At 49.9% G+C, this 22,776-nt stretch overlaps 2 protein-coding genes across 2 annotated transcripts in view; both read right to left on the reverse strand.

Moving 5' to 3' along the window:
• Positions 1-345: 345 nt before the first annotated feature.
• Positions 346-5,262, reverse strand: si:ch211-106k21.5 (leucine-rich repeat-containing protein 24). Its single transcript, XM_056597310.1, has 2 exons — positions 4,955-5,262; positions 346-2,106 (listed from the first exon to the last, which is right to left on the reverse strand). The coding sequence occupies exons 1-2, from the start codon at positions 4,965-4,967 to the stop codon at positions 728-730; spliced, it is 1,392 nt and encodes a 463-aa protein (XP_056453285.1). The 5' UTR covers positions 4,968-5,262; the 3' UTR covers positions 346-727.
• Position 5,263: 1 nt separating this feature from the next.
• Positions 5,264-22,776, reverse strand: part of LOC130387141 (zinc finger protein GLIS1) — a 25,475-nt gene continuing 7,962 nt past the window's right edge. The window contains exons 3-8 of the mRNA XM_056596135.1: positions 22,559-22,666; positions 17,887-18,055; positions 15,776-15,935; positions 8,694-8,866; positions 8,181-8,279; positions 5,264-6,814 (exon numbers count right to left, since the gene is read on the reverse strand). Of these exons, the coding sequence (XP_056452110.1) occupies positions 6,669-6,814; positions 8,181-8,279; positions 8,694-8,866; positions 15,776-15,935; positions 17,887-18,055; positions 22,559-22,666 (855 nt within the window). The 3' untranslated portion in view covers positions 5,264-6,668. The remainder of the gene's footprint in view (positions 6,815-8,180; positions 8,280-8,693; positions 8,867-15,775; positions 15,936-17,886; positions 18,056-22,558; positions 22,667-22,776) is intronic.

The raw sequence follows: 22,776 nt of genomic DNA on the forward strand, positions 1-22,776 counted from the left end.
TGCCCATGGGTTAATGAAACGGGAGCCTTACAGAAATGTTAAATACATTCAACGTTGAAACCTCTTGCTGTAACATTCAGTGCGAAAAAAAACCTGAGCTGTATTAAAAATAAGCAGTTTTTTTGAAAAGGTTGACTCTATTTGTCAAATGTCTCTCTGCCTGCTGCCCAGGTCCAATGGAAAAGCACACACACACACACACAAAGACACACACACACACACACACACACACACACACACGCACGTATGCACACACACACACACACACACACGTATGCACACACACACACACACACACACACGCACGTATGCACACACACACACACACACACACACACACACACACGTATGCACACACACACACACACACACACACACACACACACACACACACACACACACACACACACACACACACACACACACACACACACACACACACACACACACAATAAAAACATGCACTCAGACAGAAACACACACCCACTTGCAAACACACATACACACAGATACACACAAACACACTCTCAGACACACACACACACACGCACACAGTCACAATAAAAACATGCACTCAAACAGACAGGTAAGGAAACGGAAACAAACACACACTTGCAAACACAAACACACACACACACTCACACTCAAACACTGACACTCACAATCACACACACACACACACACACACACACACACGCTCAGTCCCATCCCGGAGGGGGGGGGGGGATCAGGCGAGGTCGACGCTCTCGTAGTCGCCGTGGTCCGAGCCCCCCAGGTCCATGCCCGGCAGCAGGCTGTAGTACTCCGTGGACTGCACCAGGTACGCCTTCTCCCGATTGGCCGAGTCCTTCAGCACCTCGCTCACGCTCACCACGTCGTCTAGCTCCGCCCCCCGGCCGCCGCCGCCCTCGCCGGCTCCGCCTCCGCCCGCTGTCGTGTTCCCCGGCAGTCCCAGGCCGCTGCCCCCTCCCTCGGCGGAGCTGACGGAGGCGCGGGAGTCCCGTAAGGAGGCGGAGCCTAGCTTTGGCTCCGCCTCCACCTGCTGGGGGAGGTCCCGGGTGCTGCTGAACAGGGGGGAGGCGGGGCGCAGCAGCAGCTGCTTCTTCAGGATCCCGCCCCCTCTCTCTGGGGCGCCGTCGGCGGGGGCGGGGTCGCCGTTGGCGACGGGCCGGGCCGGTTTCCGCGGTTGGTCGCGGAAACCGGCCGCCGGCGCCTTCTGGCTCTGCTTGCTCTTCCTCTTCTTGGAGCCGAAGGTGGCGTCGCTCCTCCTCTTCCTCTTCCTCCCGCAGCACCAGCAGAGCAGCAGGCCGGCGAGGAGGAGGAGCGGGAGGAGGATGAAGAGCGCCGTGAGCCCCGGGGGCTGGCACACGGCGTCGGGGCTCAGCGAGAGCACGGCCACGCCCTCCAGCTTCCGGGGCGAGGCGCACGTCAGGTTCGCCGACGGGCCGGAGGAGACGGTCCCGTTGGCCCCCGTCGCCGTGGCGACCGCCAGGAGCTCCACCAGGCCGCAGGAGCAGTCCCAGGGGTTGAGCTCCAGCTCCAGGCGGCTCAGACGGGGCGCCCGGAGCACCCAGGCCACGGGCTCCAGGGACCGCAGGCGGTTCCCCGCCAGCCCCAGCCGCCGCAGCGCCCCGGAGCCCCGGAGCAGACCCTCGGGGAGCTCCAGCAGCCGGTTGGAGCCCAGGTCCAGCACCCGCAGGCCGGGCTGCCGGGCCAGGAAGTCCTCGGGCAGCGCCTCCAGGCGGTTGTGCTGCAGGTGGACCTCCCGGAGGCCGGTCGCGGCGCGGCCGAAGCCCGGCTCGATGTGGGTGACGTTACAGCGGGACAGGTCCAGCACCTCCAGCCGGGGGCGGCTGGCGTTGTGGTGGTGGGGGTCGTTGTTGTTGTTGTTGTTGTTGTTGTCGTCGTCGTCGCTGAACCCGGGCCAGGACACGCGACCCAGCGCCGAGCCGGAGTAGTTGAGGCAGCAGGCCCCGCCCGGTATCTCCGCGGGTAGGCGGGTGACCACGGTGGCCCTGGGACAGACGCAGGCCTGGGCGAGGCCCCGCGGGCCCCCGGGGAGGAGAGCCAGCAGCGGCAGCAGGAGAGCCCAGCGGTGGGTGGGCTCTGGGGGGGGGGGGGGGGGGGGGGGGGACACAAAACACAGCACACAGGGTGGAGGAGTTACTGTGAACTGATGGGGGGGGTCGGATCGCTGGGTCTGTTTCTCCACTACCTGCTCCAACACTCCTGTCGTTTTTTTTATATTTTTATCTTCCACCACCTCTCTCTCTCTCTCTCTCCCTCTTTCTCTCTGACTCACTCACACACACACACACACACACACACACACACACACACACACACACACACACACACACACACACACACACACACACACACACACACACACCATCTCTCTCTCTAACTCTCTCTCTCTCTCTCTTTCACTCGCACACACACAAACACACCCACGATCTCTCTCACTCTCTCTCTTCTCCTCTCTCTCTTACAGACACGCACGCACCCACACACACACACACACACACACACACAAACATTATCTCTCTCACTCTAACACACTCACACACACACACACACACACACACACACACACACACACATACACACGCACACACACACACACACACACACGCACACACACACACACACACACACACACACACACACACACACACACACACACACACACACACACACACACACACACACACACACACAACAACCAGATGGCGTTCAACTCTACCAGAGACCTGCATAAGTTGATGGGAACCTGCGCCTAGCAACAAACAAACTGGAAGCCAGGTTGTTGTTACTGGCGTTGGCGTTGTCATGGTGACGGGAACGTCTAGGGAACAGGCGTCTGACTCAGGAGGTATCGTGGGAGCTGGGACAGGTGCTAACACAGGCTCGGTTGAACTGCATATATATAAAAAAGAATTCATAATGCTAATAATGCTAATGACTATATAATACATATGGACATATGACTGACTCTTTTTATCTATTGTTTATTTGTTTGATTATGTGTATTAATATATTTCCAAGAGTCTCCACAGTGGAGACTTCCTATTGTAGTGGAAAGGAAGTCCCCATTGGAAAGAGAGAGAGAGAGAGAGAGAGAGAGAGAGAGAGAGAGAGAGAGAGAGAGAGAGAGAGAGAGAGAGAGAGAGACAGAGAGAGACTGAGAGAGAGAGAGAGAGAGAGAGAGAGAGAGAGAGAGAGAGAGAGAGAGAGAGAGAGAGAGAGAAAGGATGACCTCATGCATGCCCCTTCTCCACCCTGATGAGGTCGTTGGAAAGCTGCAATACAGTCAAGTTGAAAGGCGGGGTATGGTGTGTGTGTGTGTGTGTGTGTGTGTGTGTGTGTGTGTGTGTGTGTGTGTGTGTGTGTGTGTGTGTGTGTTTGTGTGTGTGTGTGTGTGTGTGGGAGATGGGCTTTGGCCAAGAGTTAGGAGTGGTCATCGAACACAATCTTTATCGTTAGAGCTAAGGGTCAAACGTTACTCTGACAGAGACTATAAGGGATGTAGTGATAAAGCACTGACACAAAATGTGGACGTACAAACCATATCCATGTAGCCTTCATATTGTAAAGGATAATCAACTCTATCGTGGTAAGAACCTGAGATACCTATGCAGTCTTAGGCTTTAACGTTGTGATAATGTTTTGCTGAATAGGCCTACAGACATGAGAGTTTCAGAGGAAACATGGCGTTTAAATGGCATTTTATCCCTGGTCCCTGGTCTTCTGGTATTCTTTTCTCATTCTATTGTAATATCAGGAGCAAAGAAAGAAAGGAAGGCTGCATGCAACATGAGAACAGATGCTATCCATCACCTCAGCAGCAACATAAATACAATGATAAAGAAAGCACATGCTGTTAAATAAACACACTTCTCCTACTTTAAAACCACCCTGTTTGGAAGGCTGTTGCTGCAGTTTGTTGATTGATAATAATTCTTATTCCGTCAACCATGATTTACAGACACCATGACTACGTGGTGTAAAGGTTTACTTTATGGATGACCTTACTACCCCCCCCCAGCCCCCCCCCCCATGATATGCTTTGCCGATCATGTCAGTAGAACCACGAAAAGCCAACATGTTTCAAACATTGATAAATTACATTCTAACTCACTGGGATTTGAAATCGGACTCAATCAATCGCTCGCGCGCACACACACACACACACACACACACACACACACACACACACACACACACACACACACACACACACACACACACACACACACACACACACACACACACACACACACACACACACACACACACACGTGCACACAAACTCCCGCGCACGCATGGCTGTGTTTGTTTGAATCCACTCAAGCCGTAAACCTTACTTTTTTTTTTATAAGCAATGGCTCACCAAGCCTTGTTATCCAAACAGTGGCTTCCTTGGAAACGTCTCCTCTGGAAATGTGTGTGCGTGTGCGTGTGTTTGAACGTGTGTCTGTGTTTGTGCGTTCTTGTGTGCTTGTGCGTCTAAGCATCTAGGCGTGTGTGTGCGTGCGTACGTGCATGTGTGTATGTGCGTGTGGTCGTGTTTGCGAAATGAAGATTATATTTTGGAGTACCCATGATCTCACTCTGTAACAATGCTGCTCGCTACATCCTCCCGGCAGCCGATAGTTTCCTTAGAGATAACGGCCCTATATAAAACATGTTTTTATCCACAACCGAATGCAAAGTATAGAGGCATCAACAAAAGTATAGCTTGGTGTTATGAATGGGATCGTGAGCACAATATACAAGTTAAAAGTAATTTCTGTACGCATATTTCTTTTTTATTTCAAGGCTGCTGATTATGACAAAAACTAGACCGTATATAAATCATGACCCTCGGCCGTAAATACTCACAATTGAATTTTGCATCAATAGTAGCCCTAACACGCACTTAGAAATAAAACGCATTTAAAGTTGGCCTTACCTTTGATTGTCATGCCAGCAACCTGTTGCTTCCCCCGCTATGTCTTCCCCATGAGAGCTGAAGCGATAGTATCTATGTTTTAAACATGGAGCGTGTACGGCTCCGCATCACTTTAACTCCACCACCACCTCCCCCGAATGTCGTCTGAAGGGTGTGTCACTCCCTTTGCTCTCTGTTGGACTCAAAGTGGAATGTGGAAATTCAGCTTCCCGTGTGTGTGTGTGTGTGTGTGTGTGTGTGTGTGTGTGTGTGTGTGTGTGTGTGTGTGTGTGTGTGTGTGTGTGTGTGTGTGTGTGTCTGTGTGTGTCTTTACGCACCCTGGCATATCCATTTACTGCGCTCAATTCAAAGCGCACAGGTTGCAGACAAACTTGTCGTTGTGTGACGAGGTTGCACTGCGATCTGCTGGATGAGCGCTGTAAAGTTTCTCTGTAACCGGCGTCTATAGGACTCAAACGACTTGGTGTAAATAATTTCATTTTTTTATATACAAATTCTTTTGTGGATTTGGCATTATAAAGAAGAAACACATTGCAGAAGAGATTCATATAATCCAGCACAATGGTTACATGCAATAATAATAGCAAACATTTTGAACGTGATCATTCGATAAAAGTCAATGTAAACATATTTGGAGTGCATGTAAATATCACTGTTCCTTCTCTTGCATTGGAAAACATTTTAAATCTTTTGGAAAACATAGTATATAAAAATGTCATTAAAAATGTAGGTTATAGGCTATTAAAATGGTATAGTGTTCGTTATCTCTCCTTTTGTAAATGTTTGTCCAGTCTTGGCTACAGCTGAACAGTCTGACCTTTGTTCAACATTATTGGTCCTCTGGGATCATCATTTGTTGGTGACGACAAGGTAAAGAGATATAATAGAGTGGAATCCGTTTGATTCCATCAGCAGTCACTTTTCAGTCAAACGTCCAAGTATCGCGCCTTTGCGTCTTTCACGCAACAGTTCAGTACGGGCCACTAACTATTTTCAACACCAGGGGGCGATGTTGTTCCAAAGTCAGCCGGCCCGTCGGCTGGACATTTCTCATCCAGAAAAGTGTACGAGCAAGGGAAAAAGGGTAGAGATGGGTCGCAGGTCCAAAATCCCTTGCTAGAGGTCCCCGTCAATATAACGTATAAATGATGAACGATGAAAGAATGGATGAAGTCATGGATGGAGTCCACCATTCTGACCACACTCAGCCAGATGACACATTACAACAGAGCGCCTAATTAATCCAAACCTGGCGAATGAGCCTCAAGTGCCCATCGGCACTTGGAAACGATTACAGGTTAGAGTGGCCCGTCACGGTCATGGTTGAACAGTACACTCATGATGATGTGTTTTATTCCCATGCTTCACTTGGTCTCCGATGACTATGGCTACAAGGACGACAGTCCATGAGTGACCTGGGCTGAAAACACAAACTCATGTCGTGTTGGCATGCCACTCTGACGGTGTGCTGTTATGGAAACACCCCAGCTGATGCAGCTGGTGTCTGTCAATAGGCTCAATGCAGGCGTCAATCAGGTACCTGTCAGGATTGATTCGATTCTAGGCATTGTACTGTAATGACCCCAAAGTAACTTGTCCACATACGAGCCGATACTGGAACATTAGAAATACATCAGAGAAGGGTTAGGGGGAAAAACAAAAGCGATGTTGGTGCAATTCTTAGGGTTAGATCGCGGTGGGGCTCGCCGCGGCATCAGGAGTCCAGGTAGATGGAGTAGATCTGACTGAGGTAGCGATCGACACCGCCGCTCTGAAACAGGAAGCTGTCATCGGGGGAGGGGGCGGAGGCAGAGTGGCCCCCGCCCACTTGCCCCTGGAGGTCCCGCAGCAAATCAAACCCTGGGGGGGGGCGGGGGGGGGGGAAAGAAAGAGGATCAGGAGCGGGCAGGATGTCCCGGTCGAGAACGTTCAAGATCGTCACCGGTCAAACCACTCCAGCGGAGGCGCTCATTCTGATTGGCTAGTTGGCTACGGACACAGGCTGAATGCGGCACTCTTTGTTCACTAACTAACTGGGACATCAACACTTCAAAAATCAGTGTTCAAAAATCTCAGTGTACAAATCGGTTGCCCTCAACAATGCACTCAACTTTATACCCATGATGCACCCTTCAAGCAGGGTATAACTGCTCAGCACCATATCCCATGATGCAAAGCGGTTTGTATCTCCTTCTGATTCATCTGGTGAGGTCTAACACGGGTTGGCTTGTTTACACGTCAAGGCCATAATTACTGCCGCTATTCCCACTTGTCCCTGAAGAATGTACCATAAAGTTTTCACATTATAGGGAGGAGAGAGTGACTGAACTGCACGGTTCTGAGTACGGTCAGAGACTCGGATGTTAGCAAAATTGACAACTTAGCTAATTGAGCAAGTACCGATGTTATGATGTTCATGCTGTTACTGCAACGCTGGCTGTAACTTTATCGTTTGCGTTATTTGTTGCCATTTGTTGCAGTTATTTACTGCTGAACAGATACTTTTCATCATCTTCCAACTGTCCATTTTGGTAAAACAAAAAGGTCAAAGGTCAATAGGTTATCAAACAACTACTGCGAAAAGAGGACATGACTGAGGGCAGGAAATGTCTGTCTGGGCTTCCTGCCTCCTACATACATAGTGAAAGCTGCAAAGTTGTGGAAATGATTGTGTCAGAGACAGGAAGAGAGAGTGAAGTACTCCAAAGCAGCACAGCAGTTGTAATTCAAAGAATGTTTTGTTTATAACCACTATTTGGCAACAATAAGACTAGATTGGACAGAACATTCATAAAAACAACAATATGCAATGTACTTTCGAGTTATGGGATGCATTCTCCTTAAGTAGAACCGGCTGATGTTTCTGGCAACTGGGACAGAATTGGCACAAAGTATTATAAGCTAAAACTGGCATACAAACAGAGAGGCAACTGCATTTCCAACTATAAGCAAATATTCATGCGCATAAAACCTGCAACCTTTTATTTATGTATTTTTCTTTTAAAAGCAAATGGATAGTGGATCAAATGTTATGGGAGCTGTTTTATAAGAAGAGGCCTCATGGGAAATGAAGCCTGCATTCCAAGAAATATTACTGCTGTTAAAGAGAATCATATAAAAAAGTATTTCATAACCAGTAGCACAGAATCGCACATGATTCAAACACATAAACGCACATGTTAAACTACAATAGATCGAATGTTTTAAAAGTTTTGCATTGACTTACCGGTCGAATAGGATGCCAAGTGGTTGGTGAGATAGTTGGTGACGTCGAAGTCTCCCTCTATTATGGGTTGAGCCATCTTCTCGTTTCCGTAAAGACACGCTTAAAAAGTTCAGGGAGACACACACATTTGATCAGAATGAACACCAAAGAATCCCCTGCACGCCTCTCAAACAAACCAAACAAGTTGGTAATGGAGGTAGAGCATCACCACTACAAAGCAGTATACCATTTTTAAGTCGTGTATACTTCTTAAAAATGGCAAGTATATACACATATACACATCGACACATGGTGGGTAAAAAATAAATTATTAATAATTGTAATAATAATATATACACGTACGAAAGATATAGTTGATGGGTTTCACCCAAGCTGCTGTCTTGACCTCATCTCAATGTGTTTTATTTAATAATTATGAAAGAATACAATCTTTAAATAACAAAAAAATGTGCACTTACAAACCACATACCTCCAACCCCCCCCCCACAACAGAGGCCCCAGTGCTGCCCTCACCTGGCTGCTCCGGGGGCCCGTCCAGGTGGGGCCGGGGGCCGGCTCGCTGGCAGCCGGGGGCCGGCGGGGCCCTGACCCCGGGGTGGAGGTCAGCTGGGGGGGCCGGGCCGTCCAGGACACGGGCCCTCAACGCCGGGCCCCCGTGGGCCAGGAACGAGGAGGAGGAGGTCGGTCTGTCCACACACGCACACGCACACGCACACACACACACACACACACACACACACACACACACACAGACAGACAGACAGACAGACAGACAGACAGACAGACAGACAGACAGACAGACAGACAGACAGACAGACACACAAAGACATACACACACACACACACACACACACACACACACACACACACACACACACACACACACACACACACACACACACACACACACACACACACAGACAGACAGACAGACAGACAGACAGACAGACACACATACAGAAAGAAAGACACACACACATACCGACAGACACACACACAAAGACACACACACACACACACACACACACACACACACACACACACCCGTTGAGCCTCCTTTCCTTTCTATGCAGTCGTCCACGGCAACAAGAGCTAACTATCCATTGCGATGCTTTTGTTCTAGAAGTGTGCTATGTTGAAGATTGCACACTCCTAAAATAACTAGATGAGCACTATATAACTACTACTTCTACCACTACTACTAATGTACCTTATACTACTACTACTAATACTATACTTCTACTACTAACTACTACTAACTATAATCTAACCCTCACTTTCTATAAAGTGCAATATGCTTACAGCCTTTTATATTTTATGTTTAGTATTCACCTCGCCCGTCCTTTTCTTGTTCCAAATGTTTTTTTGTTATTTCCGTCTTGTTTTTTTAAATTTTTAACTTAAATTGCTTGCTTGTTTTTTGTATGTGTAATGCACCATCAGTTGGCACTCCCAATTTCGTTGAATAGGCGACAATGACAATAAAGGCTATCTTATCTCTTACCTTATTTTATCTTATAAGCTAAACTACCTCTATTACTAATCCTACTTGTACTATTACTACTCCTTATATAACCACAACGACTACAAATAATACTACAACTACTAAGACTACTACTACTACTATAACTACTAATAGGCCTTATACTACTACTACTGCTACAACTACTAATGCTTGTACTAATATTAATACTAATACTACTACTGCTAAGGTACTACTATTAAAAGTACTACTACTAATACTACTCCTACAGTACTATAATTTGTACTCTCTGGAGCACTGTTTGCTCACACACTGAACAGAGAGATCCCATTGGCTGAAACGCATTTTGTTAGCCGTCAGTTGTCAGAAGATAATTGTTACAATGTCCACCATTTTAGTTTTCTCTCTGCAACGCAACTGTTACCAGGCACGGAAAGAAACAACGAAAAAAGACCCAAAAACAAAACATTGGTTTAACCTATAAGTAAAACCTTTTTGTTCCATTGAGGGAGGAGGAGGAGGAGGAGGAGGAGGAGGAAGGGCAGTAAATACAGCCACTCATTGTAAAAAAGAAACCTGTATCCATCGCCATGGTGACGGAATGTGCTGACTGTTCGCAAACAGCACTCTGACTCAACATGGAAACCAGTGAGTCAGTGGAGCGGCCAAGTCGAAAAAAACAACGACCCAAAAAAAGCATCGGAATCTCTCCCTACGGAGATAGGAAGCGTAAAGAAAAAAGGAAAACAGTCCCAGTACGGTATTTGACTTTCATCCCCCCCCCACCCCCTCCCTCTGGTTTCTGAAAAAGCACGCACTGGGCCATTTCATGCAGGCCTGGAGAACTGGAGTCTTGGATGATCTCGCCCAGATTACTGCTCCCATGGGGGGACGGCCGGCCTTGGGTTGGGGCTTGACGGGGGGGGGGGACTTCAGAAGGCTTCATAAACAACCCAGGCCTTGTCAGAAATACTGATGACTCCTGGCCTATTTCCCCCCCCCCCCCCCCCCCCTTCTTCCATACGACCGGCCATTAAAAGAGGAACTATTTGGGGATTTCTTTACGGATCCATCATTCGTCTCGCCCCCCCCCCAGTCCCTTTATTCCCATGACAACTGGAATTACGGTAAACCCAACAGCCCTTTTCGCAGAAGAAACACAATAAAAGTGCAAATTAATCAGATGTGGTCTTTTTTTTTGTTTGCTTTAAACGGACTGATAGGACGAACAGATGGCGGGCGGTTTGGTCGAGGTCATAAAGTTTGGGCCGAGCGCAAGGTAACATAAACAAAGAGTGGGCCTTTGATATACGGCGTCTGCTCCAGCGGACGCTCGGTGACGAAGGCGCCCGGTGAACTGGCCACCTCAGCAACATTCCCCCCGTCGCCCGGCTCGCTGAGAGAGACCCCGATGAGCCGCTCGCATTCTTCCGCGATGCTTCGCCTGAACATAGCTGGGATGTCTACAGCGCCGCGGTTTGAGCCCCCCCCCCCCTATACACAAACACATTCAACATCTTTTTATGTGGTCGGTCGTTGTGTGTGTGTGTGTGTGTGTGTGTGTGTGTGTGTGTGTGTGTGTGTGTGTGCGTGCGTGTTTGTGTGTGTGTATGTTTGTGTGTGTGTATGTGTGTGTGTTCGCGCGTGTGTATGTATGTGTGTTTGTGTATGTGTGTGTTCGCGTGTGCGTGTTTGCATGTGTTTGTGTGTGTGTATGTGCGTGTATGTGTGCGTCTCTATGCGTATATCTGTGTGTGTATCTGTGTATGTGTGTGTGTGTGTGCGTGCGTGTGTTTGTGTGTTAGTGTGTGTTTGTGTGTGTGTGCGTGTATGTGTGCGTCTGTATGCGTGTGTCTGTGTGTGTGTGTGTGTGTGTGTGTGTGTTTGTGTGTGGGTGTGTGTGTGCATGTGCGTGTGTGTGTGTGTCTGCGTGCTTTCAGCATTGCAGGTTTCGCAGCGACGAAAAGCGCCTGAGGTAAAGAGAGAGAGAGAGGGGAGGGAGAGAGAGACAGAGAGAGAGAGAGGGGGGGAGAGAGAGAGAGAGAGAGAGAGAGAGGGGGGGAGAGAGAGAGAGAGAGAGAGAGAGAGAGGGGGGGGGAGAGAGAGAGAGAGAGAGAGAGAGAGAGAGAGAGAGAGGGGAGAGAGAGAGAGAGGGGGGGGGGGAGAGAGAGAAAGAGAGAGAGAGAGAGAGAGAAAAAAAAACTGTCAGCACAACTTCAGGAAACTGTTACAGTGGTCCTCTTTTTCCCTCTCTCTATTTTCACAACTAAACCCTTTCATCACTTACTCATCTCTCACCCTCTCCCTCTCTCCCTCTCTCCCTCTCTCTCTCTCTCCCTCTCCCCTTGCCACCATTCTTTTTTAAGAATGTAATCCCCTCACTTCGCTCTCTCTTTTTTCCATCTCATCACCTCCACTGTTGCTCTCTTCGTCTCTCTCTGGCCCGCCTCCATCTCTCTCTCTTTCTCTCTCTCTCTCTCTCTCTCTCTCTCTCTCTCTCTCTCTCTCTCTCTCTCTCTCTCTCTCTCTCTCCATCCCTCTCTCCATCCCTGTATCTCTCTCTCTCTCTAACGACTACCAGCTGCTTTCCTTCACTGAGAGAGAGTGTGTGTGTATGTGTAAAAGAGATATATATATATATATATATATATATATATATATATATATAGAGAGAGAGAGAGAGAGAGAGAGAGAGAGAGAGAGAGAGAGAGAGAGAGAGAGAGAGAGAGAGAGAGAGAGAGAGAGAGAGAGAGAGAGGAGAGAGAGAGAGAGAGAGAGAGAGAGAGAGTGTATGCGTGTGTGCGTACGTGCGTGCGTGCGTGCGTGCGTGCGTGCGTGCATGCGTGCGTGCGTGCGTGTGTGCGTGCGTGCGTGTGTTTAGGCGTGTGTGCGTGCGTGCGTGTGTTTGTGTGTGTTTGTGCGTGCGTGTGTGTGTGTGTGTAGGCGTGTGTGCGTGCGTGCGTGTGTTTGTTTGTGCGTGCGTGTGTGTAGGCGTGTGTGTGGGGGGGTTAGTGAAACGAGGGGAGAGTCCTCCCAGCACTGTCACCACACGTCCCGTACTGTGCGTTCCCGCGGCCCGCGCCTCCTTCCTCCACCGCTGTCCCCGTACAGAGGCCGGTCACGCCTAGGGGGAGAGCTTTATTTGGACGCCACCAAAAAAACACCGCTATTTTCAGCCTCGGGCTGCATGGCGAGAGATTTCCCGTCACCGCTGTATACCCACAGCGTATCTCATCCGTCAGCTGAGTGATGGAAAAGTACGGGCTCCTCCCCTCACTGCGCCAGGTGATGCCCCTCCAGGTGAAAGCCCGACCACCGAGCAGCGGTCGTTAGCATGGCAAACAGGGGGGACGCGAAATACTGGACAGCGGATCTTTTTGTGCAGTCTGGATAGAGGTCAACTAAATCACATGTTCCCTCTCTTCCTCAGCTCAGCTCAACGTCTCAAAGGGTTTGCAGGCCTGCGGCCCACTGAAAGTTAGGTATTTCGTAACAAGTTCATAAGTGAGTTCTCAAATGAAGCGAAACAAGGTTCTTTAGTTACCGTATATTGCATTTTATTAAAAAAATACCATTCACATTGCTTTTATAAAAACAAAAATTAGGAGGCTTTTGTAAATAATTTGTCAGATCACCTGCAGTACCGTCACAGATCACTAGTTGGTGGGAGTTGTTGAACTAAACAGCTTCCAGAGGGTGTGAGTGTGACGTCTGTAGTATTCTCTGATGGTTTGCGTTACTATGTCCTGAATCCATCAGAAAGCCAGAGATCGCTTGACTCTTTTCTCACAAGATAGAGATTCTGAGAACCCCAGCTGTTGGAACGCGTTTCACCGCTCCACCATCGGCCGTTTCCACACACACACACACACTGTGTGACTCGTAGTACTACAGAGGGTAAACACACTTGAGTGAGAACCAATCTGACACCGCAAGCTCAAAAGTAGAAAAGCACGAAAAAATGTAATAAGACCGCAAAGCACAAAAACAAGCTTCACAGTCAAAAAATTAAAGAACTCTACACACAGGTCCTTGGAGGCTGCGCTCTGGATGGTTCTGCCAAGGTGGAATAATTAAGGGATGTCAGAACGCTGAACCGCACTCCTCCTTCTCACTATGAGCTCAGAGCGCTAAAAGATGACTTACTTTCACTTGTTGGACGCACCACTTTAGTCAATGGATCCAGGGAGGGACGGGGACGGGGACGGGGACGGGGACGGGGACGGGGGACGGGGACGGGGGACGGGGACGGGGGACGGGGACGGGGGACGGGGGACGGGGACGGGGGACGGGGACGGGGACGGGGACGGGGGACGGGGACGGGGGACGGGGACGGGGACGGGGACGGGGACGGGGGTTGCTGCCTTGATATTTCGCCGTGGCCGCAGCCGCCGTCCTCATGTCAATGTGAAGATTGTGCCGCACGAGGACGTTTCGCGGGGCGGCCTCTAACAGGTCCTCAAGGTGGACACTGGGTTAGATAGACGCTGCGTGGCTCCGCGCCGCCGCACAGACAGCGGCCGCACTGTGGACTGTGTAATCCCCCGCTTTTGGAAAACATGTTATTAAGGCCTCTTAACGTCTGAATCGATGCACTGTGCGACCGGGTGTGAGGTTTAGAGAAAAATGTCGCTCTTGATCAAAATATCCTCGACATGAGAAGGAAAAAAAATAAAAAGAGGGGGGAAAAAAATAAGAAAATGCGTCTGGACGAGTACTGTACGCACCACTGGAAAGTAAAGTCTCTAGACGACGGTATTATCGCACGAAATGTCAAATTGGCACAATCAACTCGATATTAATCCACGACACACTGCTGTTATTGTGTGTGTTTTGCCAACCTGAATAAAATAACCAGCAGGGCTTAAATCAGAAAAGGTTTGCTGCCTAATTACGGACAGAACCGCGGCCCTGGAGCCCCAGCTGGGACTACTGCGGGCCCTCTCCGGTCTACTTTATCGTGCTGTGTGACATGAGCTCAGCGGAGCAGCCAGCACACACGCGCACACACACACAACCTTACACAAACACACACACACACACACACACACACACACGTGCCATGGCCTCCTCTTGGCCAATCACAGCGACCGCAAGCACATTAACTCTAGTTATGGTGACACACTCATTACCGGCCACCCTTTCTACAAACATGCTTTGTAGATGAAGTAGTGAGCGAGCATAGTGGGCAGTTAATCCTCGAAATAAGTAAGGCAGGGCCACCAGGAAATAACCGACACTCTGCATATATGTGATGTAAGCCATGACTAATATAGTGGGATGGGTAGATGGATGGATGGATATCCTCTTTTCTATACCCTCTTTCTCTATCCACCACCTCCATCATCTACCCTCTATCCGTTATCATCTACTCTCTAACCTCGTACCTCTATTCTCTATCCTCTACCTCTACCCTCTACCCTTTACCCTTCATCCCCTAACTCTATCCTCCATCTATATCTTCTATCTTCTAGTCTCAACCTCTACGCACACACGATACATCCTAATTTAAGTACAACTATTATATTTTCAAGCATGAATACGAACAGCACAAGTGTTCAGTTTCCTTTGTTCTTCATATCTCAAAAGCAAAGCTGTTGGAGGTAGAGACAGCGGCCTGGCAAAGGGTTCGGAAAAGGAAGGCATCGCAAACAAGAATGCTGAGCGGCAGGGTTTGTTTCCATTCCCCTTTCACTCTTTGTCTCTTTTACGGTTTAACCCTACATCGCGTGTTAATGCTTAACAAAAGCGTATGTGTCGAGTTTGAACCCGTGTTCTGCAGACATGGACAGTGTGGAGGGAACGGTTCACATCACACGTTGATTAAATGGTGAGATCGTGCGAAAAACATTTGTCTTCGATTCACCTCAAGTTGGAAGTACGAAGCGACCGTGTTTCCAAGATACGCATCAACCCCGACATTATCGATGAGCGTGTACGCACAGAGACCCAACGCTCTGTAAACACTTCCCCCCCAAACACATGAATCCACTTATCCACGGTACGATCACACGTGTACTTAAAATATCCCCTGGGGGGGATCTGTAGATTGATAGATATAGATATACATCTTTATTAATCCCCGAGGGGGGGGGGGTCCGGTTCTACTCACCCTGCCCCCGCGTGCCCGGGGCTGGTCAGCGAGGGCAGGGGGCTCTCAGCGCCCCCCATGGAGGCCTTCATCCCGGGGTACCCCGACCGGGACTCTGGGGGTGGGGGGAGGTACTGGGGGCCAGGCCTCTTGTGGAGTACCGCGCTGCCGGAGTACATGTCTGTGAGACACACGGACGACGTCGGCCCCCGACGTGTAGGAGACATAATGGTGTGTCATTAAATTATTTTTAACACACACACACACACACACACACACACACACACACACACACACACACACACACACACACACACACACACACACACACACACACACACACACACACACACACACACACACACACGCACGCACACACACACAACCACACGCACGCACACGCATTTGTTGAGACATGCAAACACAAAAGCATGCATGCGCGCACGCAGGCACACACACACACACACACACACACACACACACACACACACACACACACACACACACACACACACACACACACACACACACACACACACACACACACACACACACACACACACACACTGCTGCACGGTGTAATAATCTATACAGTGTGTGCAGAGCTCCGGGTTCTTCGCTACGACTGCCGTGCCGTAGCTGTGATCAGAAGGTGCTCTCCTCCAGGTCCTCTCTCACCCCTCAAAACACTGACACACTTGTTTCACCGCGGGTAAACATAGCTCCCGCAAACGGCGTGCCGTTTCGGAGGCTTTGCCCTCAAATTCTTCTGGGTAAAGTAGTCTGAAGTAATCGACCCGGACAGCTCTCTCTGGGACGATCCTAACCACCACCACCACCACCACCACCACCACCACCACCACCACCACCACCACCACCACCCCTGAACCCCCCCCCTGCTACGCCTCCTTTGCCAGTTGAGGCTCTGCGCGGCTGACAGTTTCTTGAGCCCGGTTCAGCCATTCAAAGGAAATGCATGTACAAAATAAAAAGGGTGAAGAAAGAAGATGAAGAAAATGAGAGCCTGGCTGGAAAAAGTGTTTACAGTCAGAGAGCGAAGGACAGAGGAGAGGAGAGGAGAGGAGAGGAGAGGAGGGGAGGGGAGGAGGAGAGGAGAGTAGAGGAGAAGAGGAGAGGAGAGGAGAGGAGAGGAGAGGAGAGGAGGGAAGGAGAGGAGGAGAGGAGAGGAGGAAAGGAGAGGAGGAGAGGAGAGGAGAGGAGAGGAGAGGAGAGGGGAGGAGAGGAGAGGAGAGGAGAGGAGAGGAGAGGAGAGGAGAGGAGAGGAGAGGAGAGGAGGAAAGGAGAGGAGAGGAGAGGAGGAGAGGAGAGGGGAGGGGAGGAGAGGAGAGGAGGAGAGGAGAGGAGAGGAGAGGAGAGGAGAGGAGGAGAGGAGAGGAGAGGAGAGGAGAGGAGAGGAGAGGAGAGGAGGAGAGGAGAGGAGGAAAGGAGACAGGGACAGGAGAGGAGGGAAGGAGATGAGGAGGGGAGGAGAGTAGTGGAGGGAAGGAGATGAGGGGGACAGGAGAATACAAGAATGGAGGAGCAAAGGAGAAGACAAGGAGTTGAGGAGGAGCGAGGAGAGGAGGAGGAGAGAGGAGGGGAGAGGAGGGGAGGAGAGAGGAGGGGAGGAGAGGAGAGGAGAGGAGAGGAGAGACGAAGAGACGGTACGCTGAGAGGAGATTAGGGCAGCAGAGGAGAGGAGAGGACTGGAAAGGAGAAGGAAATAAAAGACGCTGAAAAGTTAAGATAAATCAGTGTGAACAAGCAACCGAGTAAGAATGATAGTCTACATTATATTTCATCTATCCTCCCTCTTTCAATGTTGGAGCCGTGCTGCCATGGTAACCTATCTGATCTCCCCTTTCTTACGTGTACACGTGTGCCTTGTAGCTGTCCCGTGCTCTGTATCCATGATACAGAGCACAATCTCAGGATCTGCTTCTTTCTTTCCTGTCTGTCGGTCCATTTGCTCTGTCATTACTTTGCGCATTTTCTCTGCATCCTGCAGCACTTTCAGCTGCATCGTCACGCGTGCAAGATGCCAAATAAACAAAGCTTTGCATCCTCATCATCCTCACCATCCTCATCCTTATTATCATTCTCAGTACGCTGTCGACGGCGTCCGACCTGACCTGCGAAGCCGTCCGTTCCGGGCCCGGGGGAGGGGCCGCCCTTCATCCCGGCCGCAGGGTTCTGCTGGTTGCCGACGGCGACGCCGCCACCGGCGCTGGCGACGTGGAGGTGCTGCCGGGCGAGGCAGTAGCTCAGCATGTCCGACTCCAACATGGAGGGCAGCGGGGCCTGTGGCGGACGGGAGAGGGAGACACCCAGAGGGGTGAGCCCAGGGATTCAACGTAATTAGTGTCATTTATTGGGGCACGACATTGAGGTTACTGTTTGACTCCGTTATGTTTTATGAATCGGGGACATTGGGCACTTCACGCTAGACTTTGCACAGAAGAGATTTCGGGCTTAAGATGAATACAGCGTTAAGCCGTGGCGGGCAAATCTCCCGACCCGCAACGAGATCAGAAGTGTCCATTTAGTTTGAAACTGACAGATAGGACTGAACACAACCTCCTTTGGATTATCGATCGTCTTTATTTGATTTGCAATTGTTAGGGAGGGCTCAAGAGAGGGCATTCTAACAGTAATTTGATTCGCCAGCACGGCCGTAAACAGCGCAGAATCTGCGTGCGTGAGTGCGAAGACGTGCAATTTGATCAAAGCCGCTGCTGAGCTCCCTATAACAACAACATGTATTCACCCAACGGCAGATGAATAACGCATTGTCCTGCTCATTGTCCATTACTCCGATCTGTTAGAGATACAGTGTGTTCTCATCACAGCGGCCGTTCTTACTGTTGCATTCTGGCAGAACGGAAACTTTGTAGCAGATGCCTGGTTCTCATTCTTTTGTTGTTGTTACTTTTCGCTTTGGTACAGCTTTAGCCCGGTGACCAAAATCCCCAACTTTCTCTGGGTGACACCATCCCTGAACGGTCTAGAACAATGGCCCTGTGTACCACGCAGCTTTAAGGCAGCGTTCCCCACGGGCCGAGGCAGCGCCCAAAACGGGCCATCTCCAGAACAACACACCCTGCCATGCACACACCCAACCAACCACTCACCCAACCAACCACTCACCCAACCAACCACACACCCATCCACACATCCATCACAACCAACCAACCACACACCCAACCAACCACACACCCAACCAACCACTCACTCAACCAACCACACACCCAACCAACCACTCACCCAACCACACACACACCCAACCAACCACACACCCAACCAACCACACACCCAACCAACCACACAACCATTACACCCAAACTCACACAACCACACACCCAACCAACCACATGCCCATAACACCACACCAACCAATCACCACACCAACCCCAGGCCAACCACTCCCCTCCCCCGTCCTCCCAGACGTTTCCACTTCCTGTGCTTCCGGTTTCAGATGAAATGCATCTTTTTTTATTTTCTTCTTAATGCTAAATGGAAAACACGCCCAGGAGACGTCCATTATACGGTGCAGCACACAGGAAGAAGCAGAACCTGTTCCGTCTGACGTGGAGGTCTCAAGGCGAGCTTCTCAGACACCGGTACACAAACTGGACGCACGGTCGCACCAAAGATAGTTTGGTGCAGAAACTGCAAAGGCAGCGTCCACAGGGTCGTTAGTCTGCGTTCAGTCTGCGTTCAGAGTCGTTAGTCTGCGTTCAGAGTCGTTAGTCTGCGTTCAGAGTCGTTAGTCTTCGTTTAGAGTCGTTAGTCTGCGTTCAGTCTGCGTTCAGAGTCGTTAGTCTGCGTTCAGAGTCGTTAGTCTGCGTTTAGAGTCGTTAGTCTGCGTTCAGAGTCGTTAGTCTGCGTTCAGAGTCGTTAGCCTGCGTTCACAGTCGTTAGTCTGCGTTCAGAGTCGTTAGTCTGCGTTTAGACTCGTTAGTCTGCGTTTGGACTCGTTAGTCTGCGTTTAGAGTCGTTAGTCTGCGTTTAGGGTCGTTAGTCTGCGTTTAGAGTCGTTAGTCTGCGTTCAGAGTCGTTAGTCTGCGTTTAGAGTCGTTAGTCTGCGTTTGGACACGTTAGTCTGCGTTTAGAGTCGTTAGTCTGCGTTTAGAGTCGTTAGTCTGCGTTTAGAGTCGTTAGTCTGCGTTCAGAGTCGTTAGTCTGCGTTCAGAGTCGTTAGTCTGCGTTTAGGGTCGTTAGTCTGCGTTTAGAGTCGTTAGTCTGCGTTTAGGGTCGTTAGTCTGCGTTTAGAGCCTTTAGTCTGCGTTTAGAGTCGTTAGTCTGCGTTCAGGGTCTTTAGTCTGCGTTTAGAGTCGTTAGTCTGCGTTTAGAGTCGTTAGTCTGCGTTCAGTCTGCGTTCAGAGTCGTTAGTCTGCGTTTAGAGTCGTTAGTCTGCGTTTAGGGTCGTTAGTCTGCGTTTATGGTCGTTAGTCTGCGTTCAGAGTCGTTAGTCTGCGTTCAGAGTCGTTAGTCTGCGTTTAGGGTCGTTAGTCTGCGTTCAGAGTCGTTAGTCTGCGTTTAGGGTCGTTAGTCTGCGTTCAGTCTGCGTTTAGGGTCGTTAGTCTGCGTTCAGAGTCGTTAGTCTGCGACTAGAGTCGTTAGTCTGCGTTTAGAGTCGTTAGTCTGCGTTTAGGGTCGTTAGTCTGCGTTCAGTCTGCGTTTAGGGTCGTTAGTCTGCGTTCAGAGTCGTTAGTCTGCGTTTAGGGTCGTTAGTCTGCGTTTAGAGTCGTTAGTCTGCGTTTAGAGTCGTTAGTCTGCGTTTAGAGTCGTTAGTCTGCGTTCAGAGTCGTTAGTCTGCGTTTAGAGTCGTTAGTCTGCGTTCAGAGTCGTTAGTCTGCGTTCAGAGTCGTTAGTCTGCGTTCAGAGTCGTTAGTCTGCGTTCAGAGTCGTTAGTCTGTGTTTAGAGTGGTTAGTCTGCGTTTAGAGTCGTTAGTCTGCGTTTAGAGTCGTTAGTCTGCGTTCAGTCTGCGTTCAGAGTCATTAGTCTGCGTTCAGAGTCGTTAGTCTGCGTTCAGAGTCGTTAGTCTGCGTTTAGAGTCGTTAGTCTGCGTTTAGAGTCGTTAGTCTGCGTTCAGAGTCGTTAGTCTGCGTTCAGAGTCGTTAGTCTGCGTTTAGAGTCGTTAGTCTGCGTTTAGAGTCGTTAGTCTGCGTTTAGAGTCGTTAGTCTGCGTTCAGAGTCGTTAGTCTGCGTTCAGAGTCGTTAGTCAGTGTATGGTACAACTGGACTATGAACCGGCCTTAACCAACCAACCAACTCAACCAACTCGCCACCAACTAACCAACCAACCACACAGACTCAACCACCAACATAACCAACCAACCAACCAACCAACCAACCAACCACGCACACTCAACCTCCCAAATAACCAACCACACACTCAACACGCAACCAACCAGCGTATCAACCACAGATGCAACCAACTAACCAACCCACCACAGACTCATCCACTTAACCAACTGATTAATGAACCAACCACACACACACACCCGCCCAACCAACCAACGGCCCAAACACAACAAAACAAGAAAAGAAAATCATAAACATTCAAAGAACCAAAAGAACAAGCACAGCCGGATTTGGGACATTGGGCATCGGCGCTGTGATAAGCGGCAGTAATGGGAGTGACTCATGGGCTTTCCAGCAGAACGCTGCGATAGTTTACCAGCATTCCCTTTGATATCCGGGAGTCCCATGTGGACCGGGTCCAGGCACAAAGCTCTCTGGTTCGGGCTGCGTTCGCCGTGTCACTACTTACACAGCACAGCAGGTTCTGCTTAAGGCCGTTGTGCGCCTGACGTGCATGGGAATACAAAGACGAGCTCCAGCGTGGACGACGCTCCATAGAAAACAAACACATCCCAGATAGCAATGGGATGGGGGGGGGGGGGGGGGGCACGGAACAATAGCTTTACTATTCTCACTTCCAGGGATCAGTGTGTGTGTGTGTGTGTGTTAGGGGGGGGGGGTGTGTGTGTGCGTGTTGGTGTGTGAGTGAGTTTAATATTGTTCCCTGTCCAGTAAATACTTCTATTGTAGCAAACATCACTGACACATATGTACGCAGGCATATTCTACTTTCTCTTTTTTTTATTTCTGTAACTATTTTGTATTTATATAACTTGGCAGCATTTCCCTTCAGGGTATGTAGGACAATTACACAGTGTGTGTATGCTTATGTACGTATGTATGCAGAGTGTGTATGTGTGTGTGTATGTGTGTGCATGCATGTGTGTGTGCCTGTTGGTATGTATGTGTGTGTGTGTGTGTGTGTGTGTTTGTGCGTGTGTTTGTATGTAAGTATGTGTGTGTGTGTGTGTGTGTGTATGTGCATGTGCGTTTGTCTGTGTGTGCATGTGCGTGTGTGTTTGTGTGCATGTGTGTGTGTGTGTTTGTGTGTGTGTGTGTGCGTGTGTTTGTGTGACTGTGTGTGTGTTTGTGTGACTGTGTGTGTGTGTGTGTGTGTATGTGTGTGTGTGTGTGTGTGTGTGTGTGCATGTGCGTGTGTCTGTGTGTGCGTGTGTGTTTGTGTGCATGTGTGCGTGTGTGTGTGTGTGTGTGTGTGGGTATGTGTTTGTGTGACTGCGTGTGTTGTGTGTGTATGTGTGCATGCGTTTGTGTGTGTGTGTGTGTGTGTGTGTGAGTGTGTGCATGTGTGTGTGTGTTTGTGTGACTGTGTGTGTGTGTGTGTGTGTGTGTGTGTGTGTGTGTGTGTGTGTGTGTGTGTGTGTGTGTGTGTGTGTGTGTGTGTGTGTGTGTGTGTGTGTGTGTGTGTGTGTGTGTACCTCTCTCTCCGGGTGGCCCCGGGCCGCGTGGGACTTGACGTGCTTGCGCAGGGAGCTGGGGTCCGTGTAACGCTTGGTGCATCCGGGGACCTGGCAGGCGTACGGCTTCTGAGGGCGAGGTCAGAACCGGCGGGTCAGTCAGAACAACACCAGAGGAGACGCAGGAGAACCAGGCAGAGAACCAGGCAGAGAACCAGGCAGAGAACCAGGCAGAGAAC

The sequence above is a fragment of the Gadus chalcogrammus genome, chromosome 8 (genome assembly GCF_026213295.1).
Source record: "Gadus chalcogrammus isolate NIFS_2021 chromosome 8, NIFS_Gcha_1.0, whole genome shotgun sequence".
Lineage (NCBI taxonomy): Eukaryota > Metazoa > Chordata > Actinopteri > Gadiformes > Gadidae > Gadus > Gadus chalcogrammus.